General features: G+C 38.3%; 2 protein-coding genes across 5 annotated transcripts in view; both read right to left on the bottom strand.

Moving 5' to 3' along the window:
- AQR (aquarius intron-binding spliceosomal factor) overlaps window positions 1-3,592 on the bottom strand; it is a 49,341-nt gene extending 45,749 nt beyond the window's left edge. The window contains exons 1-4 of the mRNA XM_057420019.1: window positions 3,470-3,592; window positions 2,537-2,593; window positions 1,322-1,362; window positions 229-264 (exon numbers count right to left, since the gene is read on the bottom strand). Coding sequence (XP_057276002.1) covers window positions 229-264; window positions 1,322-1,362; window positions 2,537-2,593; window positions 3,470-3,571 — 236 coding nt within the window. The 5' untranslated portion in view covers window positions 3,572-3,592. The remainder of the gene's footprint in view (window positions 1-228; window positions 265-1,321; window positions 1,363-2,536; window positions 2,594-3,469) is intronic.
- A 7,283-nt stretch (window positions 3,593-10,875) lies between these two features.
- ZNF770 (zinc finger protein 770) lies at window positions 10,876-19,400 on the bottom strand. Of its 4 annotated transcripts, none has more exons than XM_057420202.1 (3): window positions 19,263-19,393; window positions 15,384-15,628; window positions 10,876-14,854 (listed from the first exon to the last, which is right to left on the bottom strand). In XM_057420202.1, exon 3 carries the CDS (start codon window positions 14,720-14,722, stop codon window positions 12,539-12,541), a length of 2,184 nt encoding a protein of 727 aa, XP_057276185.1. In that variant the 5' UTR covers window positions 14,723-14,854; window positions 15,384-15,628; window positions 19,263-19,393; the 3' UTR covers window positions 10,876-12,538. The 4 variants fall into 4 exon arrangements, with proteins under 4 accessions (XP_057276185.1, XP_057276186.1, XP_057276188.1 ...); XM_057420203.1 differs by having other exon boundaries at window positions 15,428-15,628; XM_057420205.1 differs by lacking the exon at window positions 19,263-19,393 and adding an exon at window positions 18,979-19,055.
- Between the last annotated feature and the right edge of the window lie 2,077 nt (window positions 19,401-21,477).

Below are 21,477 nucleotides of genomic sequence, written 5' to 3'. Positions count from 1 at the left end.
TACACTAGAAATTCAAGATACTCTGATATGTTACTTATGCTTATGAAATTAACCCCTCCTTAAATTAAGCTCTCCTCACTTCATTTTTCTAGGCACACAATTCAAGGCTTTAGTAAGTAGGAATAAATGAGAATACTAATTAAAACTGACTTACTGCTCTGCATTTGCTTCTTATCTTTACAGGTTCCTATGGAAAAATAACTCGGAATTTCATTCCAATTAGCTTACCTGAATTCAAGAAGCATTATCTTTCTAATAGCAAACCTAAAAAGGAAAAAGTAATCAATTAAAACACGTAAGAAAGCCTCCCATACACATCACAGCTGCATGGGAAACAGCTGTGTTTTCCCTTATTATATAACAAAAGCTGTTGAAACATCTAGGAATTATTTCTGCTTCCCCCTCCCCCTTTTTCCCTTCCTCCATTTCCATGCAAGAGCACTTGAATGCAGAAGTAACTGTTGCAACACCTTGGAAGCTAAAGTTAATGCAGCTTCATTAAGCAATCAAAGACACATTAACAACAAAAAAAAAAATTAAAAAAACCACCCCAAAACATGATAAAACAAAAAACCATCTAGATCTTTTAAATATGAAGACACCACTTCTAATAGCCTTGAAGACACAAACTGCTAGAAGCCGAGTGTCTTCTGAAAAACCACAACTATGTATTTCATCAGTTCATAATGGCATATCTTCTGACTGGAAACTGAAGCTTATTCTGATCCTATATGGCAATTCTTAGACTACTTTCATAAAGGAATCATAAAGAGAATTCTCTCCAGAGCCCAAACTTCTCCAGAAAAACTCCAAACACCTACAGTTACAACTCTTTTCTGCACACAAAGCTACAGAATGCAGTTAATCTTGAATTGTCTCCACCATCTAACATCACATTTCACTGAAATAAGATTTCCTCTTTACAAACCAGGTAACAATAACCAGTGAAAAAGCAAAGAGCTAGAGGCAGCACACTCCTCAAGTGTTTTTTTTTTTAATTTACACACCTTAGTGACAAAAGAAGGGGTCAGCGTTCTATAACCAACACAACAAAGCCAATATAAACCTAAGCAGACTACCAGAGCAAGGAACCAAACAATATTATGTCCAACCATCACATTTATGAGCTCAAGAACTTTCTTTTTGCCTCATTCAGACTTTGAAATACCATAACAATTAAATGACTCGCATGCACTGGAGTAATTTTCATCTGCTTTAAACATGTTAATGCATTTTGAAATTCTACAAGACATTAGAAACCACTTCAATACAGATAATGTTGGAATGCTTGTCTGCAAGTGAAAGTGATTAGCGTACTTACTTGGACCTGACAATTTCTTTTGTATACACATCTTCAATAACCTATGGGAAAGAATATTTTAAAAAACTGGTTAAGAATTTTATATACCTCAAGTGATTAAAATGTATTAAGACACCTTATGCACTGAAAGTTTCTCTGAATTATTTACTCTTTGCTCACTGCTATTTGATCAAAAGTGTTGTAACAATTATGTCTTGGCTCTGAAGAGTCCAGAAGCTTCACAGATACATTCCCACAAAGAAGGTGAACCAACTTGAGGATAAGCACATGACAGAGAACTGACTGGACCTTCATTCAAGTTATTCTGAAGGAATAATCAACATCTCGCCGAGATTTTTATAGAAAAGTCAAACAGATATGCAAATTCTTTTATTGTTAATCTCTGGCTTAGCGTTGAATTTAAAGAACAGTCGTTGAGAGTAAAGCCTGCAGCAACTCTGTCATCTGTTGTCACTCTTTCTTTTAACTGACATTTAACTACATCCAGACACTATTACGTAGTTTTTCCAATAGGACTGAAAGAATCTGCATTATCTGTTGCAACAGGCTCACTCTCGCATCATACGACATAGAGATGCAGTTCAACTGCTTATGTACATCCTAGTTCTAACAATAACAGATAAATACTACCACAGATACTACAAAGAGAGAGAGTAAACCGAGACTGGAAAGGGAAATTTAGCCAAATATTCACAAGGGAATGAAACCAGATATTCAAGAACCCCATCTACAGAAAAACAAACGCATCATGACAAATTTTTGACATTCAAAACACACATATCCACCAGAACAGTAGTAAAGTTGTCTGATCAAAACTCTCTCAAGAAGCTTTTAGAAAGAAGCATACAGTTCAATAATACCTGCATCTTTTCTCCTTCTTTGATTTCTAAGAGTAGCTCCTCCTTAAGCACCTTTTGACTGTAAAGCAGATGCCCAAAAATCTTTCACTCTCCTAAAGTTCTTTACCAAAATGAACTGAACAAATAGCAGGCAGGAGAACTGCACTGTTATAGCACACCACACACCTTCATAACACTGCCTACGTTTATAAACTACAAATACATTAACAAATTACAGAGTGTTAATCAGCTGCTGACCTTCCAAGCAGTCTGCTATACTCTTATATAAAATAAGCACCACAGGAGGCTGGCACATCAGAAAATGGTTGATCCTCATTCTTTTACACCCCAACACAATTTCAGTAGAAGTATTTACCTTTGAATCAAAAGGCAATTTTTTCTTCACATGTGGAGCCCAGTATTTATTTGCTAACTGTATGGGGAGAAGAAAAAAAAAGTTAAATATATACATTTTCAGTTGTATTGATATAACAGCTCTATAAAAGATTCCGTCCCAAACTTTATTTCAGTTATACCTCACTTAATTTCAGCTTATGGTAACTACAGGTAACAAAATTATGTTTTCCAACAGCAAGGCTTTCAACCATTGAAGGTTTTATACCTAAACCTTTTCCAACAGAGGTGTGATTCTCTGTAAAAACTCCAGCTGTACAGGCTGCTATATAATAGGGGTTTAGAAAAGCCTAAGTTACTTCTAGCAAATCTCTCAAAAATGTGCCATGATCTTTGAGGGACAGCAACCCCCAGACTGCACACGATTACTCTCCCACTGCAGAACTTCACAAAGAACTACAGGCTATAGATAACTAAAATAGATAAGGTCTAATACCTTAAGGGTATGCGCTGTAGCCACCACTTCAAAACTCCTGAACTATGATGGCAAGAGCTTCCTAACCCACTTTACTCAACCTTTTTTTGGTTGAAGAGGAAGGAAACCAGCATTTCCAGCATAAAAACAATAAAATAAAATTGAACACTTGCAGGAAACCACTTAAACTATTCAGCTACAAAGAACTATCAGTAACCTTTCCCGTGTAACAACAAATCTGATATACTGGACAGTACTGCTCTGGTAAATTTCTCTAGTCAACAAACGCTGGGGGCACACACCTCTTCCTACGTAACGCAGGCGCTAAACCTCTCTTTCGTTACGCCAAAAGGCTTTTCCCCTACCACCGACATGCCGCAAGCACTACTGAACCCCGGGCACCGCCACTACCGGAGCCGCCTTGCCAGCACCCGGCTCCAGCAGCTGGAGCCGCGGCCCACAGATCCCCACGAATCCTACCTGGGTCACGTACTCCGCGTTGATCTGCGACACGGTGGGAGCCACGATCTTTTTCGGCTGGGCCGAAGAGGAGGAGGAGGACGACGACGCTGCCGCCGCCATGGTGCCGCCGGGATGCGCCCCGCCGCTTTCAGCCTGGGCTCTGCCACACGCACCGCCGCAGCGATGGCCGAGCCGTACCGACCTCCGGACGAGGAGCAGCAGAAAGAGGAGCACTTCCGGGGACCGGCGCGATAGAGCGGCCGCGAGGAGGGGCGGCTCTGGCGCCACCTGCTGCGCCCTCCTTGCCACTGCCGCCGGCGGGTGCGGAGCAGAGGGGTGGTGCCGGGCCTCTCCAGCCTGTCCCGGGGCTGGCCGCAGTAGCGCGCTTCCTGCCAGGCCCAGCGAGCTCCCAGCAGCGCACCCGGCCTTTGCAGGAGACGCCCCGATGAGCAGCTAAGGAGTCTCTGAAGTCTGAAAAAAGGACGCAGCGCAGCAGGTTGCTTCTCACCCAGCCTCCAAAACGCTCTGTGAATCCACTTAGGATGACTCCTTCTATTGTATTTGTCATTTAGGGCAAAGGTTTCTGTCCAAAAACATCAAACATCCACCACCGAGAGTGGAGTGTGGCTGTGTTAGTTGTGCGATTCACAGCCCTGAAATCCAGGAAACCCATAGGGGACAGGCACAGTGGGGAGGGGAAATAGCACGTTCACACAAGTCAGGGTCTTGGTAACGATTTAGATTAGTTTGCGATTAACTCTATTTAGTAAACCGATTAATTAAGGAGGAAATGAAGAGCCTCCCTAGAGAAGTTCTGGGCTTTGTTTCTGCAGTCATCCAGCACCTGCCACTCAACCTACTTCAGGCTCCAGGCAGGTGCCACTGAAGCTGGTTTGAGTATGACCTCCTTTGTTTTGATATCAAGGTGATCTCCATTTCATCTCTTCAAGCGGAGGTTAAGCTAAATATTCTTTTTGAAGTTGAATTAGAATGTACAATGGGAATGGGAAACATAATGACAGTACCTTGAACAGGATCAGACAGCAGCTGCATTCAAATAAATACGCCTGCTGTGTGCCGTTGCTTTAAAAGGTCCAGAAGATTTATGTTTTGTGTATGAAAACTAGTAAAATCAAAAAGTTAACAAAAGCACCAGTAACAGCTTAAATAAATAACAAGGACTGAGCATCATTTTCTTTAATGATTGAAACCTTCAGTGAGATCTGTATTTGATGAAAAATACGTGAATGTAAAGCACTGAAAATATACTTAAACCAATGTACCCCACCTGACATTTAAATTTTGGTAAAAATCAGATCATTGAGAGGCTTCGATTGAACTTAATCAACCTAGAGTCTGTGGCTGACTTGGGCTTACTGAAATTATTCAAATACAACTACTCCTTTTGATGTCTGACCTTTCTCCATAGCCTGCATTCATGGACAGGTGTAGAAAATACAAGTAAAAGTTACCTAAGCTCTGAGCTGGGTGGCTGAGCTTTATTAGCATGTTGCTCCATCTTACTGAACTATTTAAGCTGCAAATCAGTGATAAAAAAGGACAAAGAAATAAAAGTTCATTCATTACAAGAGGCTGAAAATAGGAAATCTTCTGAAATTGGCTTTCAAATGGGAGCCCAAAGTTTGACTTATGTTTAAGATGGACCATGAGACAATTAGGAGAGGCTATGGTGGCTTGGTATCCGAGTTCAGAACAGCAGAGGTCATTCCAGAGGGCAAATCAGAACTAATTCTCTGAAGTAGCTTCTGATACCGGAAACTAGTATTAGATGCCTAATGTTAGGCAATATGATTACATCCCTCAGTGGCAATGTCAAATAAAGTGGTAAAGATCTCCTCTCTATAAATAATGCATTAAATACTTCTCTGTATGGAGTATTTAGTTACAGAGTGCTGGGACAGTAGGACTACAAATGAATAGCTGAAGTATAAATTAGTGCTTTGGCAAAATACATCGCTTTCAAGCCTCAAGAGCAGCTGAAACTTTAAAGAGGAGTTGTGGTAAGACTGGGCATAATGACACCCAGAGTTGTACTTACATCCCTATGAGCAACTCTCACCCCAGCTTGCAACACCTCAGCTTCCAACTGTCTATTAAGACTGGTCTCTTGAATGCTATGCTCAGTTTCCCCCGGAGTGGAGGCACATCTGTCACTTTCCACCCCAAACTGCTTTGTAGTTGGGGGAAAAATAAAGTCTTGCATCCCATTGTCCCCACAGCCTTCAATGAAGTTCCCCATCTTTCTATACTCATTGACTTAACACATCAAGAAAATCAAATATTCCCTCTCTTCAAAAATCTGTTAATTCATTCATGAAGACATGTATTATTTAATAAGTCACACATTTCAGTAGATGCAGTTTTCAAGAGTGTTATTCATTTCTAGGCTACATACAGTCCTGGTCAATTTATATTCAATGCTGCTTTCTTGCTTAATTAGCTCTTTTTGGTTTGAATGCTTGCCCTTCTATGTTCTTGTAGCTAGGAAAAACTCTTCTTTGTAAACTGTACAAGCCAAGATCACCACTAAGCTGGACATGGCTTTATCTCAATGACACTCTGGAACACAGTAGGTCAGGAAGCACCTACTGATAATCAGGTAGTGTTGTTTCTATGTTCTGTCCTGTCTACCTTTTAGATTAGGTTCTACCTAGAGTCACAGAAATTATTAATTTCTAGCAATGAAAACTCCAAACAATCTATAAGTATTTCTAATATTAATTGATCTTAAGGTTTATTATTGTTTCAGGGTCTTCAGTGAGACATGACCACAAACTAGATTCAGCAGCTACATATTTCTAATACAGAATTTCACCTTTTACTGTTTCTCTTTCACACACACACATATATTTATCCTTCAAGTCTTTTATCTTTCAGCTTCTCAGACATAAGTAAACTCTGCACTGAGATGCAGAGTCAGTATGGGTATTATCTTGGACCTATGTAAACTCTGGTGGGAAAGCTTTGTTAGCTTTCACATAAACATTCAGCCTGTTCATTATAGCTTTAATTCAGTCACATCACATTGCTTTTACTATTTTCTTTATATGCATTCTTCCAGTGCAAAACTTTATCACTGTATTCATCTCATTAAATATGGGTACTCAGTATGTGTACTTCCACTCAGCAAATATGATGCCTCAGTTTAGTAACAGATGCTTCTTAAAATATTTAGAATTTTACAGTGTAAAGAAGCCATCAGTAGCATTCTGATTTGTGTATAAATATTTATTTAGCACACGTTCTGGCCAATGTACTGCCCTTGATTTTTGTGCAAAACTCACAGTAACTTCAATGGAAATTCTCAGCTCATGACTAGAAGAAAATATGGCTAATTGAGCAACCCAGCTGCTTTTACATCCCAGAATAGCAAGCACTGCCTCTAGTGAAGGAGGTGGGGAAGTAAGAGAGTTTATGTCATTCTTAGCTTCCTGTAGCTGGGCTTACATTTGGGTAACAGCTCAAGTTAGAGCAGACTCTGGGCTATTCTAATTATCTTAAGAGACATCTAGTTAGGTTCATACCAACTGGAGGAGAACAATGGCATGAAGACAAGAGACTAATGGCCAGTAAAGCTCTAGAAATATTTGCTAAAAATCCTGCAAGAGGCTGTTATGTGGCAAAATTTCTATGGAACAAAAAAATTAATGTAAGAGAAATCTGTTTGATGGAGGAATAGGTCTTCATCACTGAAATGAGATTCTAAGGCAAGTAACGGCCTTTCTGCTAATGCTAGGGAAATGCTGTGGGAAGTTGAATCTATTTGCAGCATCATTGTGAAAGCAAATTCTCAATCACATCCTTTCTCACAATGTACAAAAAAAAACAAAACACAGATTGCAGGCAAAATTGATATGTATCTAATACGCAGCATAAAACTTAATCAGGAGAGAACAATTCTAAGATGCTGAGAGCTAGCTCTAGTCTCCCAAAGCTTTCACCCGTGCCTTTCTCCATATTTTCTAGGCTTTTGGTAGTCATTTCCACTAGCACGCCAGGATTTTAAGAGAGGATAAAATGACAGGAGTCTCCTACATTGGGGATATTCAAGGCCTGCCTGGACAAGTTCCTGTGTGATGTACTCTAGGTTACCCTGCTCTTGCAGGGGGGTTGGACTAGATGATCTTTTGAGGTCCCTTCCAACTCTTGGGATTCTGTGATTCTGTGTGACAGTAAAACAGAATAGCTATTGAGAAGACCAAAACTCACACTGGTGTAATACTGAAAAATAATTTATTAACTTTTAATATTTTACTAAAAAAAAAAAACCAACCCAAAACCAACCAAAAAACAGCTTCTATTGTGATATAAACTATTACATGACAAATCATTTTAGCTTACTGGCAAATTCACATTTTTCCTCTGCTAATTGCACAACATCACACACACTGTTCAATGCTGAGGGAATTCTTACAAAGCCATTCTCAGTACCCAAGTAACTGCTACTAAACAGACCAAGAGTATAAAATACAAGATAAAGTGCACTACGGGAAACAAGGTTGCCAAGATACTAATCCAAGATTGATCCCAACGTTATGGAAAAATCGTAACATTCTGATCTTAAAAATTATCCTCAAATTGACTGATAACACTTGAGGAGTCTAGATGGCTTAGTAGATTTCTACTCAGTTTAGTATGACTATTGTCACTAACAGGAATCTCTTTGCTCAGGATCCTCTTATAATCAAAATAAAAGTCAAAATTGCAGAAATCATCTGAGTTCCTGTAACTAAGCAGGCTACTTTTGCAAGCACATACTAAGCATTAAAACTTACACTTTTATAAAAAAAATGCAGCAATAAAATAATACAAATTTGCATACCAGGAAGATAGCGCTTTCTTTGACTCCAACATAAATTGAGTGCAAAGCATTAGCACTACAAATGGGAAACACCATGGGTAATTTATTATACAGTAGTGGCCATACAGTAGTGGCCACGTAATTCTCTGTATTTCCTTCACTATGTGAGCAAAGTACACTCCAGTGCCATATCTGGAGAAGCAGCCATAAGCAAAGCTAGATAGCCACCATTTCCATATGCTATTGCTATCCTACATACCCAGACCACTTTTCAATGGCGAATGACCAGCCACAGTGTTCATCATAGCTAGTCAGCTGCTCCCATCTTCATGCACTCGCATCCTCAGGCACCATTTTGCATGCCATGGCAGCACATGTGCAATAACCAGCTCCATGAGCCTCTGCAAGTCACATATGGGGTTTCACGGGTCCATACAGATTTGGACCAGGGACACTGGAAGGATTCCAGTGAAGAGGAAAAATTTCAGTGGCACACCCAAACTGTGTCGGGTGTACAGCAGAATCAAGCCACACATTAGCATATCCTAGAGGCAGACAGGAACTGGAATGGCAGAGTACAGGAGTAAAACAGCATTTAAAGACTTGGAGTAACTCAGGACGTACAAAATGACACTTTCATGTTAGAACAGCAATTTTTGAACAAGGAAAGGATCAATTCTACTTGTGAGTTATTTTGTTGGCATAAGGCCGACTTCTTCACTTGCACAGACATTGAAGATTCACTTTTTTAACACACGCTAAGAAAGATGCTATTTAAAAACTACTTGAGAGAACTAGTCATTATATGAAAAAGTACAATTAATTTGCTCAACCTGGAGAAAATAAGGTATGTGAGACCATAGAAAAGTCACTTCTGTAACTTCAATTTTCCTTATGATAACTGCCTCTCAGACACATCTCATCTATAGCCATCAGACCATAAAACTAGGCTATTAAGGTAAAACTTGCATTTTAAAAATCCACAAAACCTTGTGCTAGGAATATGAACCGTGACCCCTTTAGTTATTTAGGACATCTAGACATTTTCAACATTATTACAAGGGGCCATTAGAAAGACTGAACCCATAGCCTTTATTGATTTAAGTCATCCAACTGTACTTAGATAAGTGTTACTCAAGAGAGCTACTGTTGTGAGATTATGACTTTCAGAGTTTTACATTTATACTAGAAGGTAGCCAGGAAAACTAAGCATTAAGTCCAGCACCTAAATTTGAAGCCTCAGGTCTCATTAACTTCAATTCCATTTCTTTTGTGTTTGTCTCCCATTTGCCTCACTAAGTTTTCTTCTTGGCTCTTGGTATAAGAGTGAGAGCAGATCAGACAAGTGAAAAACCAAACACTCTGTGAGAAGTAGGTACAAAAGTGATTAAACAGTTTTTCTGTGGTTTATGATGGCTTGTCTTCCTTTCTGAATTTTCCCCTAGACATACATAGGAATACTTACATATATATTTTGCAATTTTTCGTTTTCTGCAGACACTGCAAGGATAGCACAGCAATCAAATCATAAATATTTAGAGTTATCCATAGCCACATTTCCTAGATAGAAAATTATGTGATCAGTTGGTACTGCAGTTCCAGTGAATTTACTGTTGTGTACTTTGTCTTAAAAGTAGTTTTACCTTTTTCTGTTTGTTTTAAAATATTTGACCTTTTGTTTGTTCACACAAAACTACCTCAAAGCTGTATCTGCATGATTTGAGAGGTTCTCCTCGGGGAGAGCTCAATACTAACACATGAGGACCCACTGTTTTCCTGTTTACAGGAATATTTGCAGGAATATGCATTGGTTCTGCATATAGTCTTTTAAAAAAAATAATCCACTACTTCAGTACTATGAGATTATTGCTATATGACATCATCTCATTCTAACAAAACCACAGGCAACAGCTCTGCCACCAAAATATAATTAAAAAATTGATGGCCTGAATTTGCCTTGATTATGAACAACACAAAGTGTTACTGTTAACACTGGGAAAACCATTCTAGCTCAAATTCTCAAAGGTACTTGGAGAATTTTACTGTTAACTTCAAAAGAGACAGGATTTCAACCTTAGGTTTTTTTTCTCCTTCTGCTTTACCTTTTCCTAGCTAGTTTATGCTATAATCCCCTCAAAATAATGAATTTATACTGACACAGAACTTCTCATAAAGGGACAGAGAGCCAGATAAACAAAGTGGCCCTTACTGCCCTTCTGAAATCCCATGGAACCCAAATATTACATTAGTTTCCAAATTAATCAGACAGTAGCACCTCACATACATGTCTATTCATCCCTGAAAAGGAGCTTTTTATATATTTCTTTTCTCTCATTTTACTCAAATTGAGTATTTTCAAAACACACCTAGTGTTCTCTGAACATCACTCTCAAACATAGAAATTTTTTTAAATGAGTGTGACTCCTTAAGAAAGATCTTACTATCTTTAAACATATTTCTGTTTGATAACAAAAGAGATCTTGAAGCCTATTTCTCTAACATGCAAAGTTAGTTATTTTAATATGTAGCCTTAAACTTCTTTGGAAATTGAATATTACATAGTTTCAAAACTGACCTGCACATACAGTATACAATTAAAGTCCAGTATAAACAAAATAGTTTATTACAAGTATTTTAAAAGCTCTACCATACACTTTCAAAACATTTTAGACAGTATTCTTTCAATATGAAACAATTCACATATGGAGAAAAAAAATCTCAATATATAAGTGTAGTCATTATTAATGTACTGAAATTGTCTGTCATACAAAAGTCATAGTTAACTACAGACTGCTTCTGAGTACCCTTCCTGATTTTATTCTCTCTGAAAATAGGAAAGAGTAACAGGTACGAAAATAAAACCTCCATTTCCTTTATACCAAATACTACAAAGCTCATGCCACAGCAAAACCTGGATAAAACACTTCAAAAATTAAAACAGAACCAAAAAAAAACATTTTACTTAAATAAATACGGATCTATTTAAATAATGAAAAGAATGCCATGGATCTTACAGATGTTAATTTAGAAACAGGATTAAAAACTTAAGGTTTCAAGTTGCATAACAATGTAAAATATCCTAAAAGGTAGTTTTTCAGTGAAAGAAAAAAAAAAAAAAGACTTAATTCTTCTTCATAATGAATAAATCTCCACTGCACTTTCACTTTTTGCCAGTCCCACAAGCACAGCAGCTCTCTACTTACCAGAAAGTATAACTACAGATTCTATTAATACAAAATCAGAATTACCTAATTGAACTAAAAGTAATTTTCAGTCTCTTATATTTAATGTAACAAGAATATGACTTCCTGACAAAACTGCTCATCTGAGTTATTATCACATCTTAGAGAACATTTCTTTTACTGGTGCAATATGTATGCTAGGAGACTGGAACAGATGGTAAGCCTGTTTGTAATGTTAATGATAATTTCTTGTCCTCTTTTTTTTTCTGAAAAAATAGTTCACTATTGTATGAATTTGAAAAAAAAAAAAAAAAGCTAGAAAAGGCAAGGAATATACAAAGAACTGGAGATAATGAAATGGTAGAATGGATTAACTGATTATAAACCCTGCTATTTTAGCATTGCCTACTTACATTTTAAGAAGGGGAAAGATCTAATTCCTTATGCATAGATCTCCAAGCACATTACAAAGCAGTTAAATTTTTTTCTATTAACTGTTCTATAATGCCACATCTACATTTTTTCTCATTAAACTTCTTCCCCCTTTTCTACTCAATTCTTCTTTGCTTCTTTTATCTAAACATAACTATGGGATTTTTTTATTTTTTTTAGTATGAAATATACACAGCAAGTATCCTTTGCTTGCAACATACAGGGAGCCAAAAAAAAAGTAAAAGGACCATTTTTTCTCCATTCTGGACATTACCTTTTTAGCTTTATTTTTCTGACAGTTATCATGGGACAACATAATGTCATAAAATATTATATAAAGGTTTAACTTTTAAAATACGTGACTTCTGGAGGACTGCAGATTACTGCAACATTATTAATATGGTAAGAATGTGTATTTATAAATTAACTTAGGAAAAGAAATGCAATAAAAAAGCCACTTTGCTTTTTGTTTGTTTTAAACATCTCCTCACATTTTTCACATATTGTATCAGGTAGACAGTTCTGAAGACAGTACATTAATTCTTCAACAGATCATCTCCATAACAGAAAAGGATAATCCCTTTCGGTCAGTTGTTCAGTCTAACATATGCCTTTTAATAATTATGTAACCCAAAATTTCAACATACAGTTTCATAGGACATTATTCAGTTTTGATAAAAACAGTATGTTCTCTGGCTGCTGCTCAGTAGAACTCAGCTTTAAACTCTCTTTAGCATGAATAAGGTGATGCCTTTTCAAATGTGGGGCCTGCCTGAAATTTTTACCACAAACAAAACATTCAAAGGGCTTCTGTCCAGCATGCATTACGTAATGTCTTTCAAGCTTAGAAGGTGATTTAAAAGTTTTAAAACAGATACTGCATTGATACAGTTTGTTAGCAACTTTGCTTTTTTCAGTACCTTCAGAAAAATCGTGCCAATAGCCATAACTGCTTTGCTCCATTTCCAACGAATTACTACACGAATACGGCTGTACGTTTCTACTGCTGGTGTCAAGGACAAAGTCCCCTGACTCAATTTCAACTTTGATTTCAGCTGCTTGGTTTGATTGAATCAGCTCAAATTCTTGAAAGCCAGATGCCTGTGAAGGTGTTTGAGAATAATCCAAATAACCCACAGGCTGAGAAGACTTAAATTTAATGTGATCTCCCTGATGATTGAAAAGTTTGTTCAGGTTTTCAAATTCTACCTGGCAAACAGGGCTTTTATGGGGTTTCTTTTCAGTATGGGTGAGCTGATGTCTTTTTAAGTGAGCTGACTGTCTAAATGTCTTCCCACAAACATTACAGCCAAAGGGCTTCTGTCCCGTGTGTATAAGATAATGTCTTTGAAGTTTGGATGAAGACGGGAAGATTTTTTCACATCTGTCACATTTACACACTTTGTTACGTGTACGTGTATTTTTAGCAGAAGCTGAAAAAGCACACTTAAGTACTTCCGGATTATCAAAGACACCATCATCTGAGGAACCATAAAAATCATTCTTTTTATTATCCAGTGAATCACCGATGCTTAACATGCTTTCACCAGTAAGCATACCTTTTAAATCAATTCCAAAGTCGTGAGGTTGCAGATGCTCTTCCCAAGGTAACGGCACAGAAAACATTCTTTTCAACCGATTACTAGGTGCCTTGTGTATGTCAAGCTTGCGATGGCAACTCTTGAAAGGTTTAGTGGAAGCATGCTGATCAGAGCCCTGATCTCTAGCTGCAACCAGGTCATGACTTTTAAAGTGACCTGATTTTGATTTTTTTCCGTCAGTCAGAGAAAAATCTGTTGCCTTTCCACCAGTACACTTCAGCTTCTTCAGGATCTTACTTTTCATGCTGACTGAGCGGCTGCATGCCGTTATACTATTATTTGAACTTTTGCCATCTCTCAGATAACATTTGTGCAAATTTAGGACCTGCTCTGTTTCAAAACACTGCTTGCATGCAGGGCACTGAAAGGGTATGATATAGATTAACTGAGCATCATGTGGGTCATTCTGTGACTCACAGGTGTCAGCATTCTCAAAATTATCCATCTTCCCTTCCAAAAGGTTACATGTTCTGGGATATTTAAGAGTCTTTGCTTTGTATACAATATTGGGAAAAATCCTGTTTCTGACATGAAGCTGTCTGTGCTTCAAGAGTTTACTCTGTATTTTAAACCCTTTCTGACAAAAGCTGCATTGAAAAGGTCTTTCTTCTGTGTGTGTAAGCTGATGGATTTTCAAGTGTGTTGACTGTCTGAAAGATCTGCCACATGAAGAACACTTAAAGGGTTTCTGGCCAGTGTGAATCAGGAAGTGTCTTTCTAGCTTAGATCTTGATGGAAATGTCTTGTTGCATGATTCACAAGCATGACTTTCCTTTCTCCTTCTAGCACCATGTAGAAAATTTGCCTTCAGACACTGATGCAGCATCCAACTCTCTTCAGTTGTAAAAGATTTCCAGCACACAGAACATTGAAATATGCCACAAGTGACCATGTCTTTCTCAGAATTTACAAAGCTTTCTGCTTGCTTGGTATTCTGGTAATTTTCATTATGATGCTGCTGATGCTCTAACAAAGTGATTAAGTTTCTGAAGTTTCTGTAACAAACAATGCACTTAAAGGGTAGATTATGGGTTAACTGATGCCTCTCCAGGTGGACTAGCTGCCTAAACGTTTTATGACATACATGACATTCAAATGGCTTTTGACCAGTATGTATCAGATAATGCCTAGCTAATTTTGACGGAGTTTCAAACTGCTTATAGCAAATGTCACAAATATATGGCTTTTTCTTGGGTATCCCATCAGCTGTTACACACTGCTGAACTTTCAACATTTTTGAAAAGCAATTGCACTGTGCCTACTGTTCTTCAGTATTTCAAGTGAAATCATCAACTGCACACTAAGATGGAAGGCTGTAGAAGCAGCAAATTTTCTTATGAGAAATATTCTTAAATCCCACAGGTCCCTAAAATAAGAAAAAGAGCATTATTTTAGCCTACATTCCTACATAATTGCCTAAATTTGTCTCATTTTTAATGAGACCAAAAGCATCCAGATTAGAATACTCCTGATTTAGCCTTGCTTAAAATGCTTAAAATTTCCTTGTAACAGAGCAGTCACTCATTATATTAACATGATATGGAAAAACTACACTGTTTTCCAGAAGCAACAAACAAGTTTAAGTCAAGCTCAAGCTATACTTCCAAATATACAGTTCAGCTACATTATGATATTTCAGGTTATTTACAAATAAAGCACATTCTTAAAACAAACAAACAAAAACAAAAACAACACCCACAACAACCAAAAAAAAAACTCCAAACCCCCCAAAATACAGGGTTTTACAATAATTCACTGTAATTGTTTTAGTCTAAACCAAAATCATGAAGTAGTTTTAATTTTAATTGAATTTTCAACAGAAAGAACACACTTAGGGAAGTTACTGTTTCTTAGCTAAGGCATAATGACTGACAAAAGAATGACTTTGCAAGTACCATAGTTCATGAAATGTTATTAAAATATTTATAGGAACAACAACCATTTAGTCCAAGCCCTCTACTGTGAGGCCAACTCATGTCTAGACAGTTTCCAAAGCAGTCTCAACTTCTGCTGAAGGAGATTCCTTAATCTCTGCAGGGCTCCTGCTCCAATGTGCCACCCTCTCATGAAGATTCTCCTTGCACTCAGCTGAGCCCTTCTTCACTACAAAGTTATTGTAATTGTCTTTTCCCCTGTGAACCTGCAAAATAAATAACAAGTGTTCTCTGCCACCGACTGTGTATTTAAAATCTCCTTTCTCTTATGTGGAGTTTGTTTTTTCAAAACTAGAAAAACTCTTTTTTTTTCTAAAGTACTGGTTTTAGGTCAACTAAAAAAAAACAACAAAAAAAACAACCCAAAACCAAACAGATTGGTCTTTTTAAGCATTTCTAGACTTACTTAAATTGGTCACATCCTTCCTAAACTGTAGTAAACCAGACCCAGTATTTCAGCAGTATGAACAACAGAATAAAAATATCTCTATCAAATTACATATATCCCTTTACAAAAAAAAAAAAGACAAAACAGATGGGGGGAGCGACCTTTAAAGCAACAACATAATAGCTAGGACTTGTAATAGCTTTAACATGCACAGGACATTTCTACTAACCCCATTTGTGGTATTTTGATACTACAACTCACAAAATATATTCTTTCTACACACCAGCAGAATAAAAGAAACAAAAATAATTTACTCAGTATCTCCAAGAGCCCCATCTCTTCACAAAGAGATAATGTCCCTAGGTTTTAAAAATCCAGAACTATTTGGAAACTCCATTTCAAGTCATTGCAAAGAATAAATGCCTACTGCAACTTACAACAAGATTCAAGACACATGCACAAAAGACTTAAAATATATGGTGTACCAATACTTCCCTTAACAGAGAGAAACCTGATCATCTGGTAGAATCATTTCACTTCTAACAGGTGTTACGAGGAGGAACATGTTCCTATGTAATTGTGGGCCTTATTAAATAACATTTGGACATATGCCTTAGATGTAATTGTCACCTAATCTCACTGAAGTAGTTCAGGATAGCATTTATCAATGCTGAAGCAGTTCAGAAAGTCAACTTTACTATTCTCTCTTCCTGTTGAATTTTAACAGCTACTCAGTTTCAGTCTTCTTTTGAAGATGTAAGAAAACACAATGCTTTTAGGAGACCCCCTTCTCCTCCCAGTTATCACATCATATGAAAACTGGAAGTTTAGAGAGAGTAAGCATGTGACACCAAATGCTTTCCAGTTTGTGCTACTGTGAAACTAGAGACAGGTAGGCTGAGAAAAGCTTCTCTGCTATGCTGAAAGTTTCTGTACTGCTCAAGGCACCCTCCATTATCAGGGAAGAAAAACCTCTTGAGAAAGAACTGTAAAGAGTGATGAATCTTAGTTAACATACTGTCATGCAGTTCTAATTTACACATCAGGAAAACGCTCAAACAGCATAGTGACATGCAAAGAAAAAAAAAGTCCAAAGAGACAGCTGTGTCATATTACACAAGGGATTTTGTATTTAGCTTATAAATTTTTTAAAGATTCTATCTGGTGAATGAGAAAAATGCTCTGTAGCACAAGGTGTCAAAAGCAGAGTAGAGCTTGCTGCAGTCTTTGTGCCCTGTAAAACATGGAAGGCTCAGATAAGGTAAACTGAGTGAATGCAAGGGAAGGAAGAAGGAGCTAAAATGGACATTACAGTGTAGCCCAAATATATTTTCAAATCCTATTTACTCAGGACACACTTATTGCACTATTTCAGGGTGCTCTGTGACTTGCATATCTCAGGAATAAACATGCCGCTGCTAACCATCAAAGAGCAAAAGACCATCTTGGAATATTGTCTCCTGCCAGGCCTGGAAGCACTCAAGCTTGTCCTAATTAAAGTCAGAAAATGTACTTCCCTACGTGATAAGGATTTAGTTTGTGACGTAGGTCCAAATCCAATTTTAAATTGGCACTATTTTTCATCTTGGCTGTGAGGTGATGCAGAAAAACAGAATCAAGAAGTAATACAGGCCATTGAAGGTCCACAGAGAACCCTCCTAAATCTAGTGTTATTTAATGTTTAAGTAAATATTTATGTTTACTAATATTACAGGTGGCAGCAAGCTGCAACAAAATGGAAACACAATGAAAGAAAATTCTAGATTCTAATCTAGTCTTTACTATTTGGAGAGTTGTTGTTTTTTTTTTTTTTAAAAAAAAAGGAAGTGCACTTTAATAAGAATAAATACCAGGTCTTCAATTTAGGCAAGAATAATCAGCTGGAAGGGAACAACATGCTGGGTTATAGTTGTGCGTAATAGCCCTTGAAGTGTAAGCTAGAACAGAAGCTGAGTATGCCAGCAGCATGCCATCCATACCAGGATGCGTAAACTGAAGTAAAGTTTTGATGGCACATAAATCTTCCATACTATTCACTACTGCGTAGAATTCAGCTGGAATACTCTACCCAGATTTGAATACTGTCCTTCAAATTGAGACAAGCATATGAAGTAATTAAAATTAATTCAGAGAAGAGGATCAAGAATCATCAGAGCTTAAATGCATAACGTACACGAAAAGTTTAAAGTAATTGGGAATGTTTAAGGAACAGACCCGAGTTAAAAAAAAAAGCCCCAAACAAAACCAAACATAAGAGCCAGCTTTAAAGAAAGTTGTTCCCCATGCCATTTATAGATGTGACTAGAAATGGCTTTAAATTATAGCAGGAAGGATTCAAGTACATTACTGCCCTTACAGTTTCAGAGTTTTTCTTAGTGAGCATACAAGTTGTATGGGGAGATTGCTCTACCACCAACACTGGAGGTCTCCAAAATTGGTTGTACAAACACCTCTGAAATTCCCACACCCACAGAGCTGACCCTATACAAGATTATTCTGCCTTGCTTTCCTATGGCTCATTAATATAATTCAAAAGAAGACAATAATTGAAAACTTAATATATTTCCAAAGTTGTCACTGAAGAATCCTTCCACATTATTATTAGTATACCCTCAGATCTTCGAGATAAGCTAACACTTAGAGCTTTCCTGTTAAAAGAAAATTAATTGTAACAATGACCGTGTGCAGAAAAGTAACGTGCCTCTTGCAACATTAACTACAAATCAGACTGTGAAAATCTAGCTGCTGATACACAAAATGGATAGCTTGCAATAGAGGTAGGAACCTAAGCGCTGAGGCAAGCACATCGCAGTCTAGATTACCTCACCGTCTTCCCCTAGGGAAAAGTTTCCCGCGATGGGGCAACCAATCACACCAGAAACGTACCCTTCACCTGCAAGTCACACAGACATCAACATCTCATTTATGGATCCTCAAAACTAACTGCTCTCATTCTTACACACTTTCACTGTATTTTTGAAAGCATTTTCTGAAGCAAACAGTACAAGAGACACATGACGGCCCGGCAGGGCCGATACAAGAACAAACCCAAGTTCTGCCGAAGGGACCTGAGACCCCCGGGGCAAATACCACCCCCCAGCAGAATACACTTAAATCCAGTTAGAAATTTAAAAGCAACTGGTGAGGTGGCTCTTGCAGCAGGTATACCGCCAACTGGCACACGGCCACGCTCGGAAAGCGGGCTCCCCGCTGGGGCCGCACCGTCCCGGCCTGCATCCCGTCCGCCGCGGCTTCTCCAGCCAACAGCGACACACCTGCCCGCCGACTAGCCGGCACTGGCATGGCTCTGCCCCGACGCACTGCATTGCCGGCCGGCAGCGCCATGCCGGGGCCGTAACCAACCCAGCAGTCCTGACCGCGGGCCGAGGAGAAAGACCGTAACGGAGGATCGGGGCAAAGAAGGGAGCAACCTACAGAAACAGCTACCGCACCTCCACCTTCCTTATCGTTAACAGGCTGCTGCCGCCTAAACTCTTCCCCCGGATGGCACCGGGACGCGGGGAAACCCGGGCCTGAGCTTTCCGTTCCCCCGCGCAATCCGGCCCCGCCCCCCATCGCTTTGAGGCCGGGACGGGTCTGGGACAGGCGCCTTCCTGCTTTATGTCTGTGCGGGCAGAAAGTGCTCCATGGCTCTCCTGATCGATTATCAGTCGCTGGACACACGTTATACCCTATAAATAAGACACTTCTTCTACTTCAGCTTCCTAAAAGCAAGTAACCGGTTCCCTCTGGTTGTGGGGCTGCACTTAAAGTATGCTGGTAGTGTTACCCTGTAGTGTGACAAATCCACTGTTAGGCCATACCCACGGGCCTAAAAGGCCAATACTGTGCTTATCACTCATGGGGCAGAACTCTTACTACTTGCAATGAAACAAAGGGAAAGCCAGAATCATAGTAATTTATGTCTCCTTTTTTTAAAGAATTAACCTGGAAATCAGTGGTCTCCTCTGATGTGTAGCTTATGTAGTACAAGCCATTGCAGTAGGATACCAGTTGATTAAACAATAACAAAACAGACTTTTACAATCAAAATTCCAGTTTGGGATAGAATGTACACCCAATCACCTCTTCCACATGTTGCGGGTATATATATATATATATATATATATATATATACACACACTTTACTCATGAATTTTGTATACATCAAGGAAAAAGAAGTTGACAGCACTCACAGGCCTAAACATAAGATAATTTTCAGGCCCTGGTATCTCTGCAGATCTCTCCTGGAGATACACTTTTTGATATCCAGAAACAACTGTCTGTAGAACAATCATTACTTCTTAGTTTAGAAGTATGAAAAATCAAGTCTCATCACCAGTGGTACTAAATAATATCCAACCTAGCTTGCAACACATAAGCTGAATTTTAACATTACAGAATAAAATTTGCTTGAAATTAAGCTTAAATGCTCAGGAAAAACAGCTTAAATAGCGTTGATTGTTACTTCAATTGTGTGCAATCATTTATTAACCCCACTGGAAGACAGCCAACTCTTGTACTCAAATTGGGGATTGGGACAGCCTATAGCTGAAGCTTGGTAACCCTGTATGATCGCAAACAGGCCACTTATCCTTCTAGATGTCATTTCCCACCTGTACAAAGTGAATGATATTGGCCAGATGAATCTCATAAAGCTATTCAGAAAAGTTATGAATAATTTAAGAATTGCAGATCAGCTGATTATATATCTTTTCTTAAAAGCATCTCTTTAAAGTATATCCAGCCTTACCAGTCTGTTCTTCATGAGGCCGCTGACCTGGTCTGAGGCAAGATGCACAAGCAGCTGAATTCTGCTTGTGCCTGGTAACTAACGTAGCAGTTCCACAGCTGGTGTAGAGTGTCGTAGCTGTCCTGGTTTTAATAAATACCAGCTGAGGATCTGTTTGTATAGTTCTGGGAGTTAGCAGAGAGCATAATCAAAAAATACTAAATTCAGTCTTGGCCCAGATATACCAAAACAGGTGAATTGATGCAATATGTTTTTGTAGGAAATGCTGTGAACATACAGAATCGATTATTTGCTTTTATATGCTAAACAATAAAATACGCAGGGTTTGTAGAAAATACAGTATTGCAAAATTGTAGCGACAACGAAAGACTTCCTAGGGGTGGAAGGTGCTGATACCTAAAATCTAAACTAACCTCAGTCATCTGTTTATGATCCAACCCACATCTTGGTTTTGGATATGGCTTTTTGTAACCTGACCATGATTATTTTCACCATTCCGTCCCACTTCCAAAGTCACTGGGACTTACTCATTGCCCTTTGCCTCCTGATCTGGGTGTCCTGCTAAACTGTAGATAGATATGTGCTAAGATCTTGATGCTACGTGCTATGAATACAGACCATTCCTGAAAATGTTCTCCAGCTGCTTTTTCCTTCTGATGTTTCCGCACCCAGATACTGCTATTGATTCACCATACACACTGATCTTAACATTTCTGTGACAATTCTCTACATACTGCAAATGTGTGTGTTTTGGTATACCCATTATCACTGTTTCATTTATCTAGATTAGGTTGTATTTAATAGAGAAATAAAACAGGAGGATACTGAAACAATCTGCATAGTTGTTATCTGACTTGGCACTCAAGCTGCTAAACAGATCTGGTTCTTGTGATACCTGCAGTGTTATACGTTAA

The sequence above is a fragment of the Pezoporus wallicus genome, unplaced genomic scaffold, assembly GCF_028554395.1.
Source record: "Pezoporus wallicus isolate ANWC-B61680 ecotype Strahan unplaced genomic scaffold, APGP_CSIRO_Pwel_v1 contig_5418, whole genome shotgun sequence".
In the NCBI taxonomy this organism is placed as follows: Eukaryota; Metazoa; Chordata; class Aves; order Psittaciformes; family Psittacidae; genus Pezoporus; species Pezoporus wallicus.
Note: the sequence above shows the minus strand (reverse complement) of the source record. Positions and strands in the feature narration are given on the sequence as shown.

Bases quoted from the DNA above. Each gene is read 5' to 3' on its own strand.
- ZNF770 (XM_057420206.1), bottom strand. From the start codon at position 14,722: ATGTTGAAAGTTCAGCAGTGTGTAACAGCTGATGGGATACCCAAGAAA.